At 41.3% G+C, this 23,592-nt stretch overlaps 1 protein-coding gene across 9 annotated transcripts in view; it reads right to left on the bottom strand.

Moving 5' to 3' along the window:
* LOC139952738 (uncharacterized) overlaps positions 1-23,592 on the bottom strand; it is a 275,619-nt gene that overhangs the window by 160,040 nt on the left and 91,987 nt on the right. For all 9 annotated transcript variants that reach the window (XM_071951938.1, XM_071951944.1, XM_071951939.1 and 6 more), the window contains 30 exons: positions 23,130-23,447; positions 22,535-22,701; positions 22,027-22,186; positions 21,432-21,666; positions 20,827-21,071; positions 20,161-20,361; positions 19,475-19,621; positions 18,628-18,768; positions 17,515-17,799; positions 16,807-16,987; positions 16,349-16,488; positions 16,077-16,191; positions 15,640-15,854; positions 14,747-15,064; positions 13,935-14,101; positions 13,222-13,381; positions 12,321-12,519; positions 11,083-11,324; positions 10,300-10,533; positions 9,284-9,430; positions 7,378-8,124; positions 6,810-6,924; positions 5,874-6,091; positions 4,552-4,713; positions 3,759-3,914; positions 3,167-3,333; positions 2,562-2,721; positions 1,520-1,739; positions 1,030-1,259; positions 250-483 (listed from right to left, as the gene is read on the bottom strand). In XM_071951938.1, coding sequence (XP_071808039.1) covers positions 250-483; positions 1,030-1,259; positions 1,520-1,739; positions 2,562-2,721; positions 3,167-3,333; positions 3,759-3,914; positions 4,552-4,713; positions 5,874-6,091; positions 6,810-6,924; positions 7,378-8,124; positions 9,284-9,430; positions 10,300-10,533; positions 11,083-11,324; positions 12,321-12,519; positions 13,222-13,381; positions 13,935-14,101; positions 14,747-15,064; positions 15,640-15,854; positions 16,077-16,191; positions 16,349-16,488; positions 16,807-16,987; positions 17,515-17,799; positions 18,628-18,768; positions 19,475-19,621; positions 20,161-20,361; positions 20,827-21,071; positions 21,432-21,666; positions 22,027-22,186; positions 22,535-22,701; positions 23,130-23,447 — 6,426 coding nt within the window. The remainder of the gene's footprint in view (positions 1-249; positions 484-1,029; positions 1,260-1,519; positions 1,740-2,561; positions 2,722-3,166; positions 3,334-3,758; positions 3,915-4,551; positions 4,714-5,873; positions 6,092-6,809; positions 6,925-7,377; positions 8,125-9,283; positions 9,431-10,299; positions 10,534-11,082; positions 11,325-12,320; positions 12,520-13,221; positions 13,382-13,934; positions 14,102-14,746; positions 15,065-15,639; positions 15,855-16,076; positions 16,192-16,348; positions 16,489-16,806; positions 16,988-17,514; positions 17,800-18,627; positions 18,769-19,474; positions 19,622-20,160; positions 20,362-20,826; positions 21,072-21,431; positions 21,667-22,026; positions 22,187-22,534; positions 22,702-23,129; positions 23,448-23,592) is intronic.

The raw sequence follows: 23,592 nt of genomic DNA, 5'->3' as shown, positions 1-23,592 counted from the left end.
CAGGCATGTTACTCGGGTGGGATTCGAACCAAAGTTCGAAAGCTATGATTTCTAAAATAGATATGTTTTGAGATGTGTCTTTAATTGAGAGCAAATATCTGATGGGTAATGTAGTATTTCTCTTCAAGTAGATACCTCAATTGGTAGAGTGCAAGCAATTTTGTCTTTGTTCAACCCCCAAAATCATTGAAAATTTACCCAGTCAATTTCGCTTGTGGTTTATTATTTGATCTGAGACTCAGTACATACCGACTCCTCTTGCTCGTTCCTCAGCTGATTCAGACGGTTCTCAGAGTCTGCAAGCTCCTGTCGACACTTCCTCAGTAGCTCATCGTAACGATTGCGTAGATCATTGCTGAGTCGTTGCAGAGCTTCTTTCTGTTCTGGAGACAGTCGATCGATGTTCTGATTGTAGAAGGTATCGATGCGATGGATCATGTCATTGATGGGATGCTCATGGTTGTCGATATCATTCACCAGTAACTAACAAGAAAACAACAAGTCAATTACAAAAACTTGTTTATAGAAGTTAGTTTTGCGTCCTGTCATTCACAGACTTTAATAATAATAATTGTTTTTTAAATCGCACTTTTTACACCCGAAGGGCTTTTCAAAGCGCTTCAACATCATAACCCCTGGTCACTGGGCCACTAAATTCATTCCATAAACCATCTCAGCTCCCTGGGGAGTATACAGCCTGTGCAACAAAAATGTTCTACTAGGCAAAATCAGTCACAAGAACCATCTCTACTCTCACTGGTACCCATTTACCCCTGGGTGGAGAGAAGCAATTATAGTTAAGTGTCTTGCTCAGGGACACAAGTGTAACGACCAGGACTCGAACCCCACACCTGCTGAACAGAAACACCAGAGCTTGAGTTCACTGCTCTTATCTGCTCATTGAGTATACAATAAACGCTTAAAACATATTGGTGTAAAGGCTAAAACCAGATATTGCCAGATTTGATGAGCAAAAATACCTAAAATCAAAGTCACTTTGTAAAACTGAAGAAAGATCCTCAACTGTACCTTGTAGTTGTCAATCTCCTGTGACAGCGTATCGATGTCGTTACTGGTTGGTATCGCACGGTCAAGCTTAGCGTCAGTGGTCTTAGTCCAAGTCAAGAGCTCATTGCCGTTGTCTGTATGATCCACAAAGTTCTGCATCAGCTCCAAGTCCTCCAGTCTGTAGTTGATGTTCTGGTTCAGATTGTCAAAGCGCTTGCTGGAGGTGGTGTAGGTGCGGCTGACGTCAGATTCTGTGTACCAAAAAATCAATGGAATTGTAATCAAAAGAATTTTGAGACCAATTTGAGACTCTGCAGTAAAAGAGAAGTCTCTCGAATTCCAAATATCTACTCTGCAGTGGTAGAATATAGCAAGACAGTTCTACCTGGCAAGTAGATACACACATGGTGTTACCGCAAATATACATGTACATTGATACATTACCATGCAACACCTCAAATCCCATATAGTTTATACCAGTGTTAAACATCTAGAGGACTATTTGCCTTACCTTGTGGTAGGAAAGCACTCTTAGTGAGTTCCTCAAACGTCCTCTTTGTCTTCTTGATCTGTGGCTGCTCATTGGTGACCGTACCGAGCTGTGTAGTGCGGTGTACTGGTGCTGATTGGACAGGCATTATCACCTCACGCTGGAGGTTATCCAATGTCTTACAGATGTTGGACATCTCCTCGAGCTTAGGCTTTAGCTGGACTGTCTCCTTCTGCAATGGCTGTAAGGTAAAAACATTGATATTAGTCCAAGTTGATCATTCGTTTGCTCGAGAGGTTTGGGATATAATAATGGGTATTTATAATGCGCCGGTATCCATCTTAAGATGCTCATGGTACAGCAACACATAAGAAGAAGGGAATGTTTATGTAGTCCTCAAGTGCGTTTTGGCAACCCTTATCAGAAACATGTTTGAGCTTTGGTAATTAGTTAAGCATTTTCACTTGTTTGGCTGAACCACGGTGGCGAGGCTGTTCAGACCAAACAGTGGCCGACTTGTTGGCTTGGTTAGACTTAGTTTCAAGATGGCGGGCTAAAAAAAAAAAGAATTTTTTTTAATGGAATTCTTAAAAAATTCATGAGAATTCTTAAAAAATTTGATGGAATTCTAACAAAAAATAAAAAAATATCCTGAAGCATATCAATTAACTAATCTTGATAAGTTACAAAGACTAAGCTCCATTACTTGAAAACAAAATGAAGGCTGTATATTCTAAGAACATGGATTTTTAAAGAGATGTACACCTACATCATGAACTGTTTCTGGTTTAACTGATCCGTTTTCGCGTAGCTCTCGGTAATGGTTTCGGTCAGTGAACCTTAAGACAGAAACTTGTTTCCGGTCATGGTCGCCAAAGCACACCCCTTTATTAGGTGAGGGAAGTTTTGAACAAAGCCTATGATGGAAAAAGTTTAATATGGCTGGAATTGTATAATGATGGTGCTCTACAAATGCCTTATGACTTATCGATTTGAGCGATTGATGAAATAAATTTGAGCAGTAAACACAGGGCAGACAAGAAGAAGGTGATTTTGTTTTTACCTTGACAGTGTTGAGTTGACTTGAGATGACCTTAGTGTCTCTGGTAACCGAGGGTAGTTGATCAAACTTCCTCTCGATGGTCCCAACCATGCGATTGATGTCTTCATTACATGTATTGTAACGTCGATTCATGTCTTCTAGCTCCTCAAGTTGCTGAGTCCTACGAGTTTGTGAAAATTAATGAAACAAAACATCAATTGACTCAGTTGTCATGAAAGAGTAACACGTATGTAAGCTCCCTCAACCACAAACTCAAAGATTCTATTTTTTGTCTTCACGTATGTTTTCCAGCTTATTTTCAGGTTTAAACACCCCCACATGACGTTTTCTCCACCAATAGGAAAATTGACTTTGCCTGGGGTATTAATGAATGAAATTTCAAATTCCGTCAAATGATGATCGTCACATGTGTTGCTTGAAGTTTGCTTGAAGATAAATTTGCTACCACACGCGCGCTCATGGAAATGCAGAAAAATATAGCACCTCTGCACACCATATCCATCGAGGCCGTACACAGAAACGCTAGATTTGTCCGTATTCCACTCGCGCTTGTGTGATAACTTATAACATTAGAACCCAGTGTTATTAGTATGATTACTACGTACCTTGTGTTGAGGATGTCTTCCAGCGTGTTCCAGTTCCGATCAGTGTTATTCATCATCGTGGTCACGTTGGTCTTATCACGGATCGTCTTGTTCTTCGCTAGGTCTTCCATCAGCTTCTTGGTCTTCTGGTACTGTGGACGCTGTCTATCCACCTGTTGTGTGATTTCCTGTATGAAGAAGGTGGGAACAAGACTGGTTAGTTTGATGAAGAAAAAGTCACACAATGTAAGTTAACAAGGTAAGTCAATTTACATACAACAGTGGGCCAGATGGAAAAAATAAAAATTGAGTTTCAAGTCAAGCATAAAAACTTATCCTGAATTTTGTTCTGATAGTTGTTGTACCGCGCCCTCTTGTGTTGGTCACTAGGCAGTTGCCAAAGTGGCAGCCATATTTAAGTGTGCTCTAAAACTTATAGCTTTGAACATGACCGATGATTACAAACAACTATAGAAGTTTGTTGTATCTCCATTTATCAACTATAAATAAAAACATTCTTACCCACTTCAAGATTTGAAACCAAAGTTGGGAACACTCACTACTTGAGTTTCTTGCTTGTTTTATACTCAGTAGTTCAAACTTTGCAACTCACCTTCAGTTTCTTGCTGAGCTGAGGAGTGTCCAACTTCATGAGTTCCTCTGACTGAAGTTGCTCGACCACAGGGAGGACAAAGTCCTCCAGTGTATCCACTGTTTCTTCCGTTGTTACAACTTGGTCCAGGGTGTCGTTCCAATCAGTACCAAGAGTCTGTCAAGAAAAACATCAACCGAACATATTTTTTACTACTTAGTAATAGTAGTACTCAGTTTTGGTAAGATATCTGCTTTACCAATGCAAAGGTCATGGGTTTGAATCCCATCCGAGTGATTTGCCTGTGGATTTTTTTTCACTGAGTACAGTGCTTTGAAGGGATTTGGGGCATTGCATGGTGAGGTATCTATGTCTACTTGTATGTTTATATTTGGTTTGTGTGTATCTACTTGCTTGGTTGATTGATTGATTCTGTTCTCTTGAGGTGTGGTCTTGCTATATATTCTACTACCGCACAGTGTATTTTGGGAATTCGGGAGACTTCTCAGTTTTGTAAAGAACTGTCATGCTTTTTAACTACTATCTGGGCGGAAGGTAGGAAATCGGACGGGACTACTACTTTCATTTTAGTGGATCAAGGGGACTTCTCGTTATTATAAATGGTTTATTTATTTGAATAAAAAAAAAAAAAAAGGTGAACTTCACTACCGGAGTTCTTAATTGGTCTCAACGTTTCTACTAGCTTGCTCTAATCATCGTTGCGGTAACACCATGTGTATATCTACTTTGCTATTTACACATCAGTGTAAGGGTACAGATAATGATATACTTGATTGTAGCTGTAGTCACTTACCTTGGTGCGATCATTGACGTTGGTGTACATCTTATTGATCGTATCCAGTTTGGTTTGTATGGTACGAGCCATCTCTGGTGTACTCTCACGGATCAGTGGGGCTGCATTCATATTGATGGCCTCAATGGTTGGACGATAGCTCTCAAGCTCATTCACAAAGGTCTATTGAGAATACAAACAACATTTAAATCTCTTACTGCTCATTGATTTAAAAGCACTGCCGTCGTTTTCACAAAACTCTTCCTAACTTATGACTAATCTTAGGACTTAGGACGAGTCCCAACCTTGCACTGTAGCATGCAGACCTTAAGGTTAATCCTAAGTTAGGAAGAGTTATTCGTCCTAACTCAAGTAAGACGAGTCCTAACTCTTTGTGAAATCGACCCCTGGACACTATTGATTATTACTCAAAGTAATTGGTTGCATAAAAACCTTGGTAACAAGCAATGGAGAGCTGTTGATAGTATAAAACGTTGTGAAAAACGGCTCCCTATGATTAATGTAGTTTTTGAGATAGCGGTAATTTCTCACTCAAATAGTATGATTAGGCATGGTTTCAAGATGGCAGACTCATTTTCTAAAAATGTCAATGGAAATATTTTCAGAATGAAATACCCTGAAGTATCAAAATTATAAATGTTGATAAAATTACAAAGACTACGTTCCATTACTTTAAAAAAAATGTTAAGCTGTAATATTTCAAGAACATGAACTTTTAAGAGATGTACCTGCGCCATGAACGGTTATCGACCCGTTTTGGCGTAGCTCTCGGAACTTGTTTTGGTCAGTGAACTTTAAGTCCGGAACTTGTTTCAGGTCATGGTCGCCAAAACCAGAGCTGCCAACATTTCACGATCAGGAAGGTTTGTATAACAACCAGGAAGGTATTTAGAACTACATTCATTATAGTAGTGAGAGAGTTTCCATAATCAGGGAGATTGTCAAATTTGTTCAACAGAACAAAGAAAGATTGGTTTATTTTCAGGGAACTTTCAGCAGAACCAGGGAGAGTTGGTATCTCTGCCAAAACGTGCCAAATAGCTTTCACATCGTGCTTGATATAAATTTAGATAGAATTTGTTTAGTCATTTGCAAGCAAAACGATGAGAAAATGCAGTGTATAAAACACGGGGTCTCTAAACGGTTATGTATGTCAGAAAAACACTCATGATGAATGCGAGCGCACTCAAGTGAAACATACCTATAGTTTGCGAAACAAAATTCAACACAAGGCTGATGTGAATGGATACGGTTATCATATTCGTATCTGTATCTGTATCCGCACGCTTGCGAAACCTCTTATATGTCCAACTAATACTCACCTTCTGTACATTACAGCTCTCTTGTAAAGGCTGCTTCTTGGCCTGGATCACCGTGCCTTCCTCAAGCTGTGTCGTGTTCCTGTCTACAGTGTTCAGCCACTTCAAGATCCTGTCCATGTTATCTTGGATGTCTGTGGTCTTCGTGTAGGTGGTGTGGAGCTGGTTGACTCGGTCAGTGTACTGGACGTTCAGGCCGTTGTACTTGTCGATGATGGTCCCTACAAATCAAAAATATAAAATCACAACATTGAGTGATAAGATCAAGGAACAAAGAATAAGATTTGCTGGGCACTGTAGTAGGAGCGACATATGCATCAAGACTCATTCACTGAGAACCAAAACATAGACGCAGTAAACGAGGTAGACCAAAGTTGACCTACTTCAGATCTTCTGAGGAAAGACACCGGACTGGAGACAGCAGTGCTATGAACAGCAATGCAGGACAGAACCCTATGGACACCACCCGAAATAAACAACTAACAACACAACTGCAACCATGGAAACAAATTTTTCAAAAATTTGTCAGATAAGATGGTTGAGTATCCATAAGATTTCAAATCAGTGCAACTACTGACCAACACATTTCCACTTGAAAAAGATACCACTACATAGTGCCACTACATAGTGCCCCCGACATGAAGACCCTTCCCATGAAATATGTAAATTGCACATAGCGCGTGCGCACTAACGTTTTGGTTGGCAAAATGAGGGAACATCGCGCTGTTTTGTACACGGCTAATGGGTGCGTGACGCACACACGATTGCGCGTCTGCTTAGTGCACAACTCTATGGCGTTTGCCAACCAACTGGGTCTGTACGCATGCGTGAATGTAATTAGCATATTTCATGGGAAGGGTCCATTGAACCAAGGTCATAGAGGTGGAACGCGAGGAGAGATACCACTACACCAACCCGACCATTAAGGTAGAATCTTACCGACTGTCTTCTCTACATCATTCTTGAGTTCAGGATGGGCATCTACCAGTTCCTGGCCAGTCTCACGGCAACGCTCAACGTCTTTAGAATGAGCAGTCACGTCAGTGTTGAACATCTAATGACAAAAGTGAGACAGAAATAATAATAATAATAATGAAAACTTATCAAGCGCACAAATCAATAAAAGTGCTCATGGCCCTAAGTATAAACAATACATACCCATATACAATAACCAATATTGAAACGTAAGCCTAGACCTAATAATGCAGATTACAGTACATGTGGTCGAGAAATACAAAATACAATATCTAAGAAAACATTGAGGGATAAAAGTGGAGTGTCATTGCTCTTCTAAATATGCAAACAAAAAGTTAATGGCTCGACCAGAAAGACTCTGCTAGGATCGAAAGCGTCAGGCCATTAACTATTTTTTTGCATTATACCATCAGGTCCTTTTAGTTGGTAAGCAGTTAGCAACTGCTAATTCTATTTACTTCTAACTATCAAATAAGTATCAGATAAAAGCCAGATGAGATAATAAAGAAACATTAGGAAAAAATGCCCCTACCTTGATCCGATCAATCTGCTTCTGAACAAACTCAGGCTCAACACCAAGAGGCTCTTTGGTTAGCCTGTTCAGCGTCTCGTAGGCATCCTGCAACCAGCTTGTACACACCTCAATGGAATCCTTGTACCTGGTCAGCTTATCCAGGAGGTCACTCAGGACCGAGAAGTGGGTGCTGCTGGCATTCTGAAGCCGGTCGTAACGGACGTTCAGGTTGTTCAGGTTGTCTCGAATCAAGTTGGTCTCCGGTTGCTCCCGGAACTTCTGGTTGAACTGGCGAGGGAGGTTGTTCACGCGGAAGTCAGCAAGATTCTTGCGGTAGATATCGGCTCCCTTGATGAACTTCTGGCCAGCGACGTTGGTCATCTTCAGGTCACCCTTGTGGCTAAAGACATCCTCATTGAAGTCTTTGAGCTGCTTGACCTGTCGACGGATGGTGTCGGCGTCGCCGCCCATCTCGCTGTGAAACTTCTCCATGGAGCGTTCAGCTCCCTTCAACCACTCCTCGAAGCTGGCGGCGTCAGGCTCCAGGCGTTCTAGGATGTCCTCGTTGCCGTTGAGTTGTCGCATTCGGGTTTCTGAGTCCCTGGCCACTGTGTTGTAGCGGGTCTGCAGAGCGGTCTTGCCTTCTTGGAGTTTGTTGCGGACTTCGGGGCCGAGTTGGGCGCCGCGGTTCTCAAGGAAGGTCTCTGTGGTGTGAACTGCCAGTAAGACTGGCTGCTGGTGAGCCAGAATGTCATCGTTGGTGCTCTGAAACAAAACATAATAAATAGACAAATAAAGTACAATCAATCTTATTTGAAACTAAACACGACTTTAATAATAATAATAATAATAGCCCGTTTTTATATAGCGCTTTTCACACCTGGAGGGCGTCCCAAAGCGCTTCACATTAACCTTGGTCACTGGGCCTTAAACCATCTCAGCTCCCTGGTGGGGAGTATACAGCCTATGCAACATTAATATGCGCTACTCGGCTAAATCAATCACAAGAACCATATTCCCTCGCAGGTACCCATTTACCACTGGGTGGAGAGAAGCAATTATAGTTAAGTGTCTTGCTCAGGGACACAAGTGTCACGACCGGGATTCGAACCCACACTCTGCCGAACAGTAGCACCAGAGCTTTGGTATGAACAATTCTCTTGCGAACAATAGGACATTGGATGAATCATCAAGGGCTAATTTCATGGCTCTGCTTACCACCAATTTCTCTGCTTACGTTCACCATTCTTTGCTTACTGGTCAAGCGTCGATTTCTACGCTAGCTGTGTAAGCAGAGAATGCCTAGTAACGCACAAGTAAAAGTTCCTGGCTAACCAGGACCCAATTTCATAAAGCCCATAATCACCGAAACTTGCTAAGCACAGAAAAATATTGCTTAATAGAAATGGGTTACCAGCCAAATTACATTAAGTTTACATTGTTGTAACTGGTGTCCCACTCGATTTTTGCTTAGCAAAGAAATTTGTCAAGCAGGTTTTTCTGCTTAACAACTTTATGAAATTTGGACCTGTGAAAAAAGCTTGAAGGAATGCATGCAATTCCCTGCTTGTGTGAACCCCAATTCTTTGTTTGAAATTTGGCCGAGATGATTAGTTCAAGTTCCATGCTTCTCCTCATTGAACCCAAGTCTCGACACTCATGGGGTGACAGGTCTTTTGCTTCAGCTGCGCCTTGCATCTGGAACTCTCTACCACTTAATCTTAGATCTCGTCTTTGTACCACAACATTCAAATCTCTACTCAAAACTTATCTTATGTCACAGGTTTTCAAGGTCTAATTTTGTTTGTTTTGTTAGTTTTTGGTTTTTACTGCGCCTTGAACACCCAGCAGGGTTGATACGTGTGCATTACAAGTCTTATAATTATTATTATTAGTAGTAACGTGACGTATTGGTGTGGTGTACCTTGTGGTCTCTGACTTGTTGCATGAGTGGTGGATGTTGCTCTTGAAGAGGTTGCTCATTACCAAGAGATTGTTCAGCCTTCGTCACCCAGTCTAGAAGATCCACTAGGTTGTCTACCTTCAGCTTGGTCTCACGCTCAAGGGCAACCTGAAACACAGACAAATCAACAAATATGATGCGATGAAGCAAATTGAGTCTTTGTTAGAAATATCAGTATTGAGAAACGAGACAAAACAGGCCAATGGGGTGGCACTTTCAAAAATACTTTGTTGATAAATTTTAATGCCAAAATATATTTTTGTTTATACTGGCAATGTCCTTCCTGATAAGTAATATAAAAAGGGGTTAAAATCAGTGTTGAAATCAAATCTTATTCTCAGTTTTATTATATCGCATATCTTAGTTTTTCTACTTTCACCCAGGGGTATAAATGGGTACCTGTGAGGGCAGAGTAGATTCTTGTGATTGATTAAGCTTAGTGCGCTACGTATTTGGCGGCACAGGCTGTATACTCCACAGGGAGCTGAGATGGTTAAAGAAAGGAATGAGATAAAATGGCCAAGTGATCAGGGGTGGATTTCACAAAGAGTTAAGACTAATCTTATCTCGAGTTAGGACGAGTTAATGTCTATTAGGACGAGTTAATATCTCCTAGGACTAGTCCTATGTTAGGACTATCTTTGTGAAATCGACCTCAGGGATAATAACGTAGGATCAACATGTGTGACGGATTTGAGCTTTATATAAGAGGCCACTATTATCATTATTATTTGGAGGCTGTACAAACAACTTTTGAAAGGAACACAACAAGTTTTCTTTGTAAATGACACTTCTTTGAGAAAAAAAATACTAATTAGGAAATTTCAAAGGGCGTTGTGCCTAACGCAACATTTGCGATGGGTACTGTAGAAAAAGATTTGGGCAAGTTTTATGCATTATCTGTTTTTAGCCAATACACCAATGTGTTTTAAGCGTTGTATACTCAGTACTTTTCTAAGTGTACTCTAACCCCTTACCTTGTCTCGTTGTTCAGAGTCCAGCAGGGCCATCATGTCACGCAGCGCATTCAGTCTCTCCAGAGAGAATCCGACCATGTTCTCGTAGTACTCTCTGAGTTCACTGATGCGTTGTTGCATCTCCTGTACCTGGGGTTGGGTCAGCTTGTCTCGACGGTCATGAAGGAGGTGTTCGGCATTCTGGATTGCCTCTAACATGACGGGGCGGCGGGAGAGCAACTCACTGTGAAGAGCCTGTTGGATTCAATCACAAATTAAAATAATAATATTAATAAAAGAATATGAAGTAAGATCGATCACAAAAATGCAACGTAAATGTGAGGATAGATCTGTTGCAGAAGGCGGGCGCTTTTGGGAACAGTAAGAGAAAAACCCTTGGGATGTAGCCCGACTCGAGGAGTTGCCGACACAAAGGAAAATTTTCTCTTTCTTTTGCATGCTGTGATAAAGATGAAATAATATCTCTCTTCAATCTTTAGAGATGTTGAAGGCACAGAAACAATGTAATCCAGAAAACCGTGTATATATCCAGTGAAAAGAAAGCAAAATAAAAAATAATGAAAACATAATTTACAATGGAAAGCATCAATACTGTGAAAGGGGTCACCCTTTTTCAGCCCCACGAGTAGATGGCAACATTCTGCTGGTGGCAGTTGATTTGGTTTGTTGATTCAAACCAAATCAGCTCAGCGTAGCCGGCACCTTGAAGTGGCCATCTGGCATAGTGATGTTAGGCAGTGTCTCATAAAAAAATAAGTTTTAATTTCAATTTTTATTTTTTACCTTGTGGTCAGTAATGATAGCCTGTAGAGATGAGATATCTCTGATATCAGGAATCGGTTCCTTCAGCTTTGTCTTGATCGGTCGGCTCCATTCCAACAGATCCTGAAGGTCTCTGTTCCTCTCGTTGTACTGGCGGATTATCTCGTACATCTCTTGGATGGAGTCTTCACGGAGGTTCACGTTCTTGTCGAGGTTCTCGTAGTCGTTACGGAGACCTTTGACCTCGCGCATCACTTCGGTGTCTGCGAAAAAACAATAATTGGACGATAAATTAAAATAAATGCTTAGTGTTCTTGTCAGTAGAGAATATGTTATCAGCTTAGTGCTCTGAGGCAATGGTTCATCCCACACAAGGAGATGACCTGGGCCCAATATCACAGAGCTGCTAAGCACAAAAGTTTGCTTAGCATGAACTTTCTGCCTCGATAAAAACAGGATTACCAACCAAATTTCCACGTGATTTTCAGGAAGGGCAAACTACAGCTGAACACCAGTAACAAGCAAAATGCAACAAATATAAATTTGGTTGGTAATTCTGTTTTTATCAAGGACGAAATTTTGTGTTAAGCAAATTTGTGTGCTTAGCAACTCTATGAAATTGGGCACAGGGCTCCCTCCTGCCAGTTGGGCTGACAACTTGACACCTGTCTTTCAGTTTTCAACTAAAGGATGCTGGGCTGCACAAAATTGAAATAAAAAAAACTCTGAAAACGGCCTATATGCAGATTTGGGTGCCAACGGGCCACAGAACGGAACTTGCTGTTGTGATGCCTTAAGACTTTATGCCGTTAGTAGTTTAAGGTCCTGTTTTGCAACTTTTTATTTGTTACAATCAAAATGACCTTGCAACCAAATAGCTTTAGATCTGAAAAAATGTATATGCATCACACATATATTTTTTCATATTTGTGACAAATTTTTATAAAATTCCTTCTATCACAAATAATAATAATAATAATAATAATAATAATAATAAGACTTGTAATGCGCACATATCCACCCTGCTGGGTGTTCAAGGCGCAGTAAAACCAAAAACAAAAACAAAAACAAAACACAACACAAAGAAAAACAGACACAACAACCTGTAGTAAGAATAATGTTGGAGCGCCAGGAGCATCACTGAGTGACAGATTTTGTATTATTGTAAAGGATCTATTTAAACTCTTGCGTAGTACCAACAAGTTATCTACACTTTTAATCAACAATGTGCAAGAAAATAAATATAAAATATTTGTTACCTTCAGAAACCTGGAAGTTCTGCTGGAGCTCAACCACACGGCGTTCCATCTGTGGGACATCACCGCTAGCGACCTTGGTCGAGCGTCGACGGTTAGTCACGACAGTCTCAGCAGCTTGGATCAACTGGTCCAGAGTCTTACCGAGCTCATACGTCTCGTTGATCTTGGGTTTAAAACCGGTTACTTCACGCTTCAGTGGCTGATTGCAAATCAAAGAAAGATGAGAATTAACTTCAGATCCAACCCAAACTTGTCGAAAGTTTCTCGATGGACTTTGGTACATCAAAATATTGTAACAACTTTATGATCATTAAGTTCATCAGGAACCACTTTCATGTCTCTGCTTACTGTAAGCAAAGAGTCAGCGCTTATGGAAGGATGAAACTCCATAGGCTGAACATCTGGCGTCACACTTCAAAGCTTGTGAATTAGCCAGAGATCTGCCATTGAGCCTAAGTCCATAATCACCTTTGACCTTGCATCGTTTCACATGGCATTTGTGATTCTGGAGATTCGCAGTTAAATCTGGCGTACATGTGTATACAAATAAAGCCAATACCTGTCATTATCTTTAGAGATTAGGACAAGGTACCAGTCTAGAAACTCCATGGGTAATAATTGAGCGCCAGTCTAGAAACTCCATGGGTAATATTGGAGCGCCAGTCTAGAAACTCCATGGGTAATATTGGAGCGCCATGAGTGCCATACATCAAGCATTTTTCAGGGGTTTGCAAGGAATTTCTGCTTGTGCAAGTGCATAGTCCACAGTGGTTACCATTCTTTGCTTAGTAAGAAAGAAATTCTGAGCTTGCTATGAAGGGAAGAATGGTGATCGCAAGAGCAGAATTCTGCAGTAAACAGAGCCATGACATTTGTCCCAGATTAAGTTGCGATATCTAACCTTCATTTGTTCCAGTTGGTTCTTGAGTGTTTCCAGCTCTCTTGCAATGTCCGGTAGATGATCAAACTTCGTGTTGGTACTCTCCAGCCACATACTGACCACCTTGACAGAGTTACGATACTTATTGTAGATCTGTTTCCTCTCCTGAAGGTAATCATTCCTGGAAGGGGAAAAACAAATAACATTCATCAAAATTATTTCCTGGACACGTTTGGTAATTGTTAAGACCAGTATTCTCACTTAGTGTATCCTCACATTTGCATAAAATAACAAACCTGTAAAAAACAATTGTCTCAATTGATCATTGAATTTGCAAGAAATTATTAAAGAAAAATGTCCTTGTTGCACAAATTTGTGTGCTTTCATGATGCCTAATGAAATGTAATAATTAAAGTGAGAAATTGCCCCTTTCTCAAAAAATATTACTTCAGAGGGAGCCAATTCTCACAATGTTTTATACTATCAACAGCTCTCCATTGTTTGTTACCAAACAATAATAATAACTATTTTGAGTAATTGCCAATAGTGTAACCCTTTACTCCTCCAAACCCCAAAACTGTCTGAGAAGTTTGGAAAGATGTATTTTGACTTTTTATACTTGCAGTTGAAATAATTAGTTTTAGCCTTGGAGAAAGACTCTGCTAGGGTCGAAACGTCAAGCCTGTGCTTGTGAACGAATGATTAATTTCAGGTAATTTCAGTTTTGTACTTACAGTCTGGTGAGAGCTTCCTCCATGGTCTGCCAGTTCCTGTCCAATCCCTTCATGAGATCAGACACGAAGGTAGAGTCTCTTGCTCGGGGATGTTTAATCAGCTCTTCCGCTACCTTGGTGATACGCTTGTACTCGGGATTGTGAGTGTCAACCTCTCTGGTGATTTTCTGCAATGATTATTATACAAAAGTGATTTATCAATCAAATCAAAACAATAGTTCTCATATCTCATTGCAAATTTCAAGTCAAATTCACTTAATTTTAATCAAGGCAAAAGGCCTGGTCACAAAGGGCCTCAATAGCGAGAACGAAATCGAGAATGTTAACAATGCACGCCCTCGGTTGAATGAGCGTGGGCATATTCTGCGTGGAGTAATTCAACAAATAGAATGCGTTCTCTTTGCATCGTGATCATTTTCGTTATCGCTGCAATGTGACTCGGCCTTTAGTCAATTTTACTCAATGACACACATCCATTAAAGAAATTCTATTAGATGAGGTCTGGTAGGAGGCTGAGAAGTCTGAAGCGCAGAACCAATAGATATTCAAACTCTTTTCTACCACATTCTACACATATTTTTAATGTCAGCCAGTAATTTTTTTCTCTTGTTCTTTCTTGGTGTTGTCTTTATATGACTTGAACTGTTGGATATGCTCTTGTGTAAATACAGTTTTAATTTTAATAATGTAAATAATGTTTTATTTCAGCATAATTTGTAAATCTGGAATTTTTTAGAGCCTTGTTCGACAAAGCAAAGAAATTTGCTTAGCAGTATTTCCTGCTTAGCAGCTTTATGAACTTAGGCCCTTACCTGGATGACCCTCTCAATCTCGGGTATATCTTGCTTCTTCAAGTCTCTAGACTCCACGGTATCCAAGACAGGGAACAGCCAATCCTCCAATCCGTCGACATCGTCCAGCAACTTGCCAAGTTTATCCAACATGCCACGTAGATCGTCATCGTACAGCCCGACAGCGCTGCAGAGCTTGTTGTAACGTTGGTTGATACCATCCATCTGTGATTGCAGGTTGCGTGCCACGATGGGGTTGGAGGTCTGGCTTACCTTGCTGACACGCTCGGTCAGAGTGTCAATGGTAGAGCGGTGTTGCTTCAGGTCTTGTTCAACACCCTAAATTGAAGGGGGAAAAAACAGATATTAGAGTTCAAAATCCTTTCATTTTTTGTCTGCATATTTGACTTTCTGTCTAGCCTTTTTCACTCCATTGCAGGAGGAAAGCCTCTTCACCAATTCTCCATTTCACTCTATCCTGAGCTGTCTGTTGCCAAGCAATGCCCCTATATGTACTTAGTTTATCGCTCCATCTTCTGTTTTCTCTCCCTCTTTTTCTTGTTTGGTTTCTTGGAGTCCAGTTGGTTGTTTTGCATGCCCACCTATTGTCATACCTCCTTGCTAGATGACCTGCAGGCGATTTCACGAAACGCTCGAGTTAGGATGAGTAACTCTTAGGATTGGTTCAATGCGTCCTAACGTCTATGGTAACGGAACTTAACTCATCCTATGTCCTAAGATTAATTCTAAGTAAGGAAGAGTTTGGTGAAATCGACAGCAGCCCATCTCATATTTGACTAGCTTTCCTTATTATCTGTTTGACTTAAGTACATAATATCCGCATTTCTGCCTTTGGCTGCCATGGAATATTTTTTCAGTCAAAACAGTCAAAACCAAGACACAAATAGACCTACCTTGAGATTCTGAATCTCTTCCACGACCGGCTCACGCTTAACGGTGACCTTTGTACCTTCCATGCGCATGAGTTTCCTCTCGACCTCATCCAGCCAGCTTTGACTCAAGTCAAGACCTTCTTCCAGACCATGCATGTCTCTCATGGCTGTGTGGAGGTCGTTGGAGCGGGAGCTCATGCACACCTCCATGTTGTTGTACTTGGTGACAACCTCATCTGATAATAATCAAAGAAAAGATGTTGGTGAGTGGGAACATAACCATAATTAGCTTCCCTTCACCCTGGTGTTTTTATTTGCTGATCAGAAACACCAGAGTTTAAATTTGATGCTCTTAATCGCTCGGCCACGACACTTCCACAGAACACAGGATGAATTTCTTGTTCAACTTGCATAGTTAGTAACAGAATATGTATATGGTAGAAAGTGGTTGTACTTACTGACAGTCTTGTCAATGCTAGGTTGGAGGTCCGGCTGTTCCTCAGCAAGCTCAGAACCAGCTGCCTTGACCTTCTCAATGTCCTTAAGATGGCGAGATACGTCATCTTGCACTCCCTAAGCAAATTTTAAAAAGTGGTTATCAGATACTAATCAATGTGTCTTAACTTAACAGCAGATGGGGGGGGGGAGAAGGTCATCAATCTGAGACATTTAGTGTGACTTCTTTAGGTGTATTAGATAAGAAGGTGTAAAGTTGGTTGATGAGTCTTACCTTGATGCGATCAATCTGTTGCTGAACCACATCTTGGGTTTCACCGAGAGGCTCTCGTACAATCTCATCAATCTCCCAGGTTGTGTTCTCAATCCAGGTCATGGCGTTGTCAACAGCTGAACGATACTTCTCATGGAGTCCTGTTTGCATCAAGAGAACAAAAAAGTTACAACGAGACATTGCAAAACATATGTCCAATAGTATGTATGTTTTATAACTAGGAATAGTCGAAGCTTAAAAAATAGCATTTTTCCCGAAATTGTTGGTGGGTGGGTCAAAAGAAATAACTGAAAATATAAATCAGTTTTTATACAAGAAAAACTGGCCAGGATCTTCATTCACAGTGAGTAGGAATTCAGTGAGGCTCATGGAGCTATGTAGGGTTCTAGTCAACATGACTTGACTGTCAAAACAAATCATACTAGGGAAATTTCAGATGAGTTAAAAGGTGATTTTACCGAGCAGGTAGAGGATGCGCTGAGTGTGCTCGTTGCATTTGAGCTTCAGCCTGTCGTATCGCTCATTGGCATCAGTCAACTTGTTCAGAATGATATGAGACTCAGGTTCCTCACGGAAGTTGCGCAGGAATTGGTTGTCCATGACGGCCTCACGGAACTGCGCCAGCTTCTGACGGAAGTCCTAGAGGGGGGAAATAATATTAAAACATGAAAATCATGTTTGGAAATTATTTATGAAATCGACGTTAACAATTGTGGAAGTTGTTTTAAAAGTAGTAGCCCACTTTCGACTTGAAAGTTCTTGAATTGTAGTGCAGGTCTTAAGATCTATTATGGTTCCGGTGGCATAGGGAAATCTGTCCCACGAGATTCTAGATCTTCGGTGGGACATGCCACATGGGAAATAAACATTGGCTGAAGGATGATGATCCAAAAGAGGATGCTATAAAGGAGAAAAAGTTTGTACACAGTTTCATGCCATGAATTTCATCTTTGAAAGGGGCAAGGCCATTCTCATTTTGCAAAGGGCACTTTTGAAGGGGCACCACAGCCAAGACAAGGGGTCCGGAGGCCCCAGTTTGCCGTATGGTGGACAGAACCTCCGGTGGGACAGACTCTCCTGCCACACCAGCACTGCTGGTGCTAGATGCGATTTACTCTCGTCATTTCTTTTTGAAGTTTTTGAAAAAAACTATTGACAAGTTATACCTGATTCTCATCCAGGAATTTCTGGCCAGAGATGTTCATGAAGCGTAGGTCAGCAGAGTGCGACACCACCTCTTCGTTGAATGGTTGGATCTTGGAGACTTGTTTACGCAGAGCCTCGCGATCCCGTGCAACATCCATCAGGTAAGCATCAAGAGTACGCTCGGCAGAACGCAGCCAGGTCTCAAAGGAGGAGAATTCACGGTCGAATTTCTGCAACTCGTTGTTCCCGGAGGTCATGTGTTGGTTGCGGCTGTCAGAGTCGGTGTTCACACGGTCGTAGTGAATCTATAAAAACCACAACCAGAGAAGAGAAATTACATGTTGGTTTTTGGAAGATTTTTATCGAAGTTCGCCCAAAACAAGGCTAGAAGCCATTCTTGGTAGAGGATACAAGAAAAAAATAACTCAGGGGAGCTGAAGGTAGGAATTGATATTCCTCTTAAAACAGTCTAGATTGAGGATGGAGGAAAAAATGCACCAGGCAAGGAGTTCCAAAGAGATGCAGTATGTGGACAAAAGCTGTTGGAATGGCTCTTTGTTCAACATCTCAGCAAGGGGAGAGAATATGGGTGAGAAACAGACAGCTTTGGCCCAATTTCTTTGCTTACGATCACCATTCTCCGCTTGCCGTGTAGGCGAATAATGTGGAGTACACTTGGCACAACCCAAATTTCCCGGCTAACCCGTGAAATACACTTGATGTAAGTGCATAATTCCCTGCTTCTGAAAGGTTTTTTTAAAAACTAAAAACACTTCTGCCGTTGAGAGCGGGCGTCAAAGGACAATGCCGCTGACGTCATTTGTGGGAGTTTGCTTTGTTATACATCCACGCTGCAACAAAGCAGCTTTGTCTACTTATTTTGAGAGTGATTACGTAACGGGGCTTTTCGCAAATCTTGCAGAAAAGCTCTGGACAAGGGCATACAAAATGATTGTTTTTTTACACAATTGAAACCTATTTATAATCATATGACTCGATTTCCTTATTCATCGAAAACATTTTAAGTGGAATTCAGCAAAGTTCACGACTTGACATTTTCGTTCAAGCAGGTCTTTAAATGGTCAGACAGTAGGAGGGTTGACGATATGAATATTGGAGTTTGAGTGACCAACCTTGAGATCGTTTGAGTAGTCCTTGAGCTGTTTCTGGTTGCTGTCGCTCAGTTTGTCCGGTTGAGTTTCCAGTAAGAATTGAGCGTTGTGTACTGCCAGCATGACCGGCTCATGATGCACACGCACATCTTCATGAATATTCTGCGGAGAACAAAAGAGCAAATAAGATTATTATACCTCGGTAACAGATTGCTAATTTGTATTGGTCGAGAACCAATCACGTGATATAATACAAAAGACGCATTTGGGTCGGGGTCGGGTAACATGAAAAGTAATGTATACCGGGATACATCACCTTGATCATTCCCACCGTTGGTCGTTTCTAGCACCCTGTATGATAATATGAATAGGCCCAGGTATGAGCAGAGCAAGGGTATGAGGTTGTAATTACGCTGGTACTAGGTAAATTGATATACATTTCTCTGCATTGTGCACCACCCTGCAAGGTTCCAAATCATACTTTTGTTCAGGGGTGTTTATATACCAACTTAGCTAGAGGGTTGAAAGATTTCCACTAAAAACAAACTTCACAAAATCATGAATATCTGAACAAATCAGTTTATCAATACATCATAGTTTAAGAGAAATAGATTGAAAAGAAATAGTTAATTTGCAACAAGTTAATTTGCATTGGTTGCAACAAAAACAGAGCTGTGATGTCAAAAAGGACAAGGGACTTGAATCAACAGATTTCAAGTCGGCAATGGGGGACAGGAAGGCTTGGGGAACCATCGTGATTCGAGGACACCAATCGACTTAAACAAGTAAGCAAGATGTCAAAAGTCGCTTTGCATTCGCATTCACAGGAAGTATGAACCGGGCTTTAGAGTTGTTTGTCATTCAGTACCTTTTGTTCACGGTGTTGTTCGCTGAGTTGACGTAGCTCTTCATTCATTGGTTGCTGGCTTCCCATCTGACTCTCGATATCGTTGATCCAATCAACAAGCTTCATCAAGGTGCTGATCTTCTCCTGGACTTCTCGCAAGAGGTTCAGCTGTTGGCAACAAAATCAGGTCATTTAGGAATGTGTCAAATTTTTCCAGGAACAATTATCAGCTCCGCAGAAATCAGCAGGAAACAAGTAAACTATTGTTGGTAGTTTGGGTGGTAAACTTATTCTGGTAAGCTTAATTTTTGTGCTTGGATACTTTTTGTGCTTGAGCAGCTCTATCAAATTGGGCCCTAGTTACGAAGGTTTTCCTCAAATGCCTAAAACTGAACTTTTCTTCATCATTCTTTACAGGTTTCTTCAGGTTATTTTGGAAGGGATTATTTGCAAGTTTTAGATCATCTACCAGATGTGCTTTGCTGGGCCCCACGACCACGAGGGGAACGTCTGGCCCAGAGTGAGCCTGTGTCTTCTCGTTCAATTTTATGATATAGTGTTTTTATTTTGTGTCCTTTCAATGTATTTTATTGCTAACTATTGAAATATTAAACCAATCCCTTTTTAGCACTTGCGTTGTGGATGCTGTATGAAACAAACCAATTAATAATAAATCAAATAACGATTTCTCGATTTCATATTCATACCTTATCCTTCATCTGTCTGACCCAATCTTGGACCTTGTGATTAGCTTTGTCAGTATGAGAACGCAAGTCGTAGACACCACGCTGCAAGACGTCTTGCTGGTCGTGGCCAAGACGGTCTTTATGCTCTCTCATGAAGCCCTCTGATGAGGTCATGACCTCCTCGACCTGGGGTCGGCTGTCATTCAACTCACGCTGGAGGGCCTGGATTGAAAACAAAAAGACAAAATAATAATTAGGATTTGAAACTTTGCATGCTGGAAGTAAATTAAACTTTTGACTTTCGGAACCGGCGCCCTTTAATGGCATTTTTTTTTGTCAGGTACAGTGCCCTCTATAAGTGCTGTATATTCTTATTATAAGTATAACTAAAGCCCGGTTCATGCGAATGCAAAACAAATTTTGGCATCACAGCCCTATTTTCACATTCACAGAGTTTGGTTGGCAAAATCTGGTTGGCAAAATGAGGGAATATTGCGCTTTTTTGTACATGGCTACTGGGTGCGTGACACAGAGGCGATTGCGCGTCCGCTTAGTGCACAACTCTATGGTGTTTGCCAACCAATAGGGTATGTACAAATGCGTGAATGTTATTAGCCCATTTCATGGGCAGGGTCCATTAACGTCATATGCGCCCCAGCAAGAAGTGAGTTTCAACTTTCCACCCACCTTCATGTTGTTGTACTGGTCTTCCAGCACGCCTACGTCGTTACTCAGCGGTCCCTGACCGTCCAGTTGTTGCTCCACGCTGGTCACATAGTCATACTGGTCATTCATGACTCGGACGCGGTCAGCATAGAGTTTAGCCAGGTTGAGATAGGCGTCTAACTCCTCCTGACGGAAGGTCAGCTTGTTGCCGAGGTTATTGAAACGATCGATGACGCGGTTGACGGTGCGTTGAGTGTCTGATGGCTCTGTTGATTGATTAGATTGAGAAAGGATTTTTTATATTGATTATTGATAATTGATTATCTTAAAGGCACTAGATACCTTTGGTAATTGTCAAAGACCAGTATTCTCACTTGGTGTATCCCAAGATATGCATAAAATAACAAACCTGTAAAATTTTGACTCAATTGGTCATTGAAGTTGCAAGAGAATAATGAAAGAAAAAACACCCTTGTTGCACAAATTTGTGTGCTTTCAGATGCCTAATAAAAGGCATCAGACCTGAAGTAATTTATTATTTGAGTGAGAAATCAAAAAACTAGGTTACAATTTCAAGTTAAAGGTGCTCTTTAAATAAATTGTAGATAGGAGCGAGTTTGCCTTACCGTCTTCAAAGAAGCTCATGCGAGGGCGGTCTTGCTCCTCATTTGCGTAACGCTGCATCCTGGGTGCCCTATCCACCAGGTATCTGCCATCCTTGGATGTAAGTCCAAGGCTTGGGCGTCTAGGAGCCACAGTCAGCGGCAACATGGCTTCACGGGTCACAGTGTCCAGAGTGCGTCCGAACTTACGAACGTCCTCGATGTTTGGACGATAGGCAGTGTATTCCTTCTGCAACGGCTGTACGGAGATGAGAGAACAGGATTTTGATCAATGCAAAATAGTAATCTTGTGGGAAAGTGTGTTTCTTCACTGGCTTGGATTAAAATACCCTTGCTGGGTAATTTATGTTCTTTGAGAACTTGTCTTACCGAAGAGTAGATTTTTTCTGAATTCGGGAGACTTTTCAGATTTGAAAAGAACTGTCCTGCTTTCTAACTACTTCCTGGGTGGGAAATCGGCCAGAACTACTACATTGGCTTAAGTGGATCGAGGGGACTTCTCATTATTAACTTCACTACAGAGTAGTGAGTTCTTAATTTGTCTTGACACTAGCTTGCTCTGGTCACCGTGAGGAGACTGATCAAAGTTGTTAACTACCTGTAGTTGTTGCATCTGTACATTGATGGTCTCTTTATCGGAAGCGATGGGTTGGAGTTGACTGACTCTGTCCTCCATGCTTCCCAGCCACACGTTCCCGCTCTTCACTTTACCATCAAAGTCCTTGAAGGCCTTGTTACGCTCCTCCCACTGTTGCATTCTGAAATATGTAAAACAAATATCACTTTCATCAGTTTGGAATTTAAGACAAAATATTATATTTTTACATTTTGCGGGGCCATAACGCCAAAAAAATATTAATACTTCGGGGCCCAATTTCATGGCTCTGCTTAGCACCAAATTTCTGTGCTAGTTGAGCTCGTAAGCCAAGAATGCCTTGTAACGTGGAAGGCGCACACACACAAGCGCAAATTCTCTGCTAAATACTGAATATTGAAGCGCCTTGAGTGTCACTGAGTGATGGAGTTGCGCGCTATATAAGAAGCTACTATTATTATTACTGTTATTATTATTAGGTGATAATACAATTTGAAATCTATTTGTTTACCGTCGGCCGAAGGCAGTCTCCAGAGACTTCCAGTTGAGGCCGACATTGTCCAGAATCTCTGAGATGTAGCTGGTGTCAACGTTCTTGGATCCTCGCTGGAGCTCTTGACCAATCTTCTGAATCTTCTCGAAGACTGGACGATGGTTGTCCACTTGGCGTTGGTAGTCCTATTAACAAAACAAGTGAAAGTATCAGGTTACCAGTCTGTCTGGTTCTCATCTATAAGCAAACTTGTTTACATGATCTTCCCGCCGTGAGAACTCAGCAAACTCACACTATCTGGCAAAGCTGGCAACAGCCAATCTCTTACTGTTAGTTTGTTGCTTTTGGTTTGCTGTAATTTCTTTCCTTTTGAATTTGTCAGTGGGCATTTCAAAAAGAGCCTTTTTGCCTTCTGTAAAAGCCCCCATATTGGTTTGCTCCGTATCGAAAACATTTTATTAGTATAGGACGTCCTTAGCCACACTCTTAGCAACAGCCGTAGCCATAGCTGCAGACGCCAATTTAGATACAGCTGTGCATCCTTTTTTCACAAATATCGAAAAATCGAAAAATGTTGATTTGAATTTGAATTGAAAACTGTTTTGTGACCTACCTGTAGTCTACCTCCCATATCAGGCAAGTCCAGACGAACCAGCTCCCTAGACTCCAACGAGTCAATCACCGGCAGCATCCAATCCTCAAGATCCCCAACCTCTTCAAGAAGTTGAACCAGACGATCCAGAAGACTCTGAAGGTTCTCCTTGCGATCACGAGCACGGACGATGACCTTCTCAAAGCGGGAGTTGAGGTCGTCCAGGCGAGACTGGATGTTCCTAGCCATCTTAGGGTCACACTCTTTGATTAGCTCAGCGGAGGATTCGTTGGCTGAAGCCACGCTCGGCTTGTGGCTGTCAATGTCAGTTTGGAGAAGCTGAAAAAAAGTACAAATAAAAATTCATTCTTGATCGAATCACTACAATCCCGAACCTCACAAACAGATAGATTGCACATAATGTCACAAACCACCATCTTTGATGTAAAACCACCTTCATTATAGAGTGCCCTATAATGCCATC

The sequence above is a fragment of the Asterias amurensis genome, chromosome 20 (assembly GCF_032118995.1).
Source record: "Asterias amurensis chromosome 20, ASM3211899v1".
Taxonomy (NCBI): domain Eukaryota; kingdom Metazoa; phylum Echinodermata; class Asteroidea; order Forcipulatida; family Asteriidae; genus Asterias; species Asterias amurensis.
Note: the sequence above shows the minus strand (reverse complement) of the source record. Positions and strands in the feature narration are given on the sequence as shown.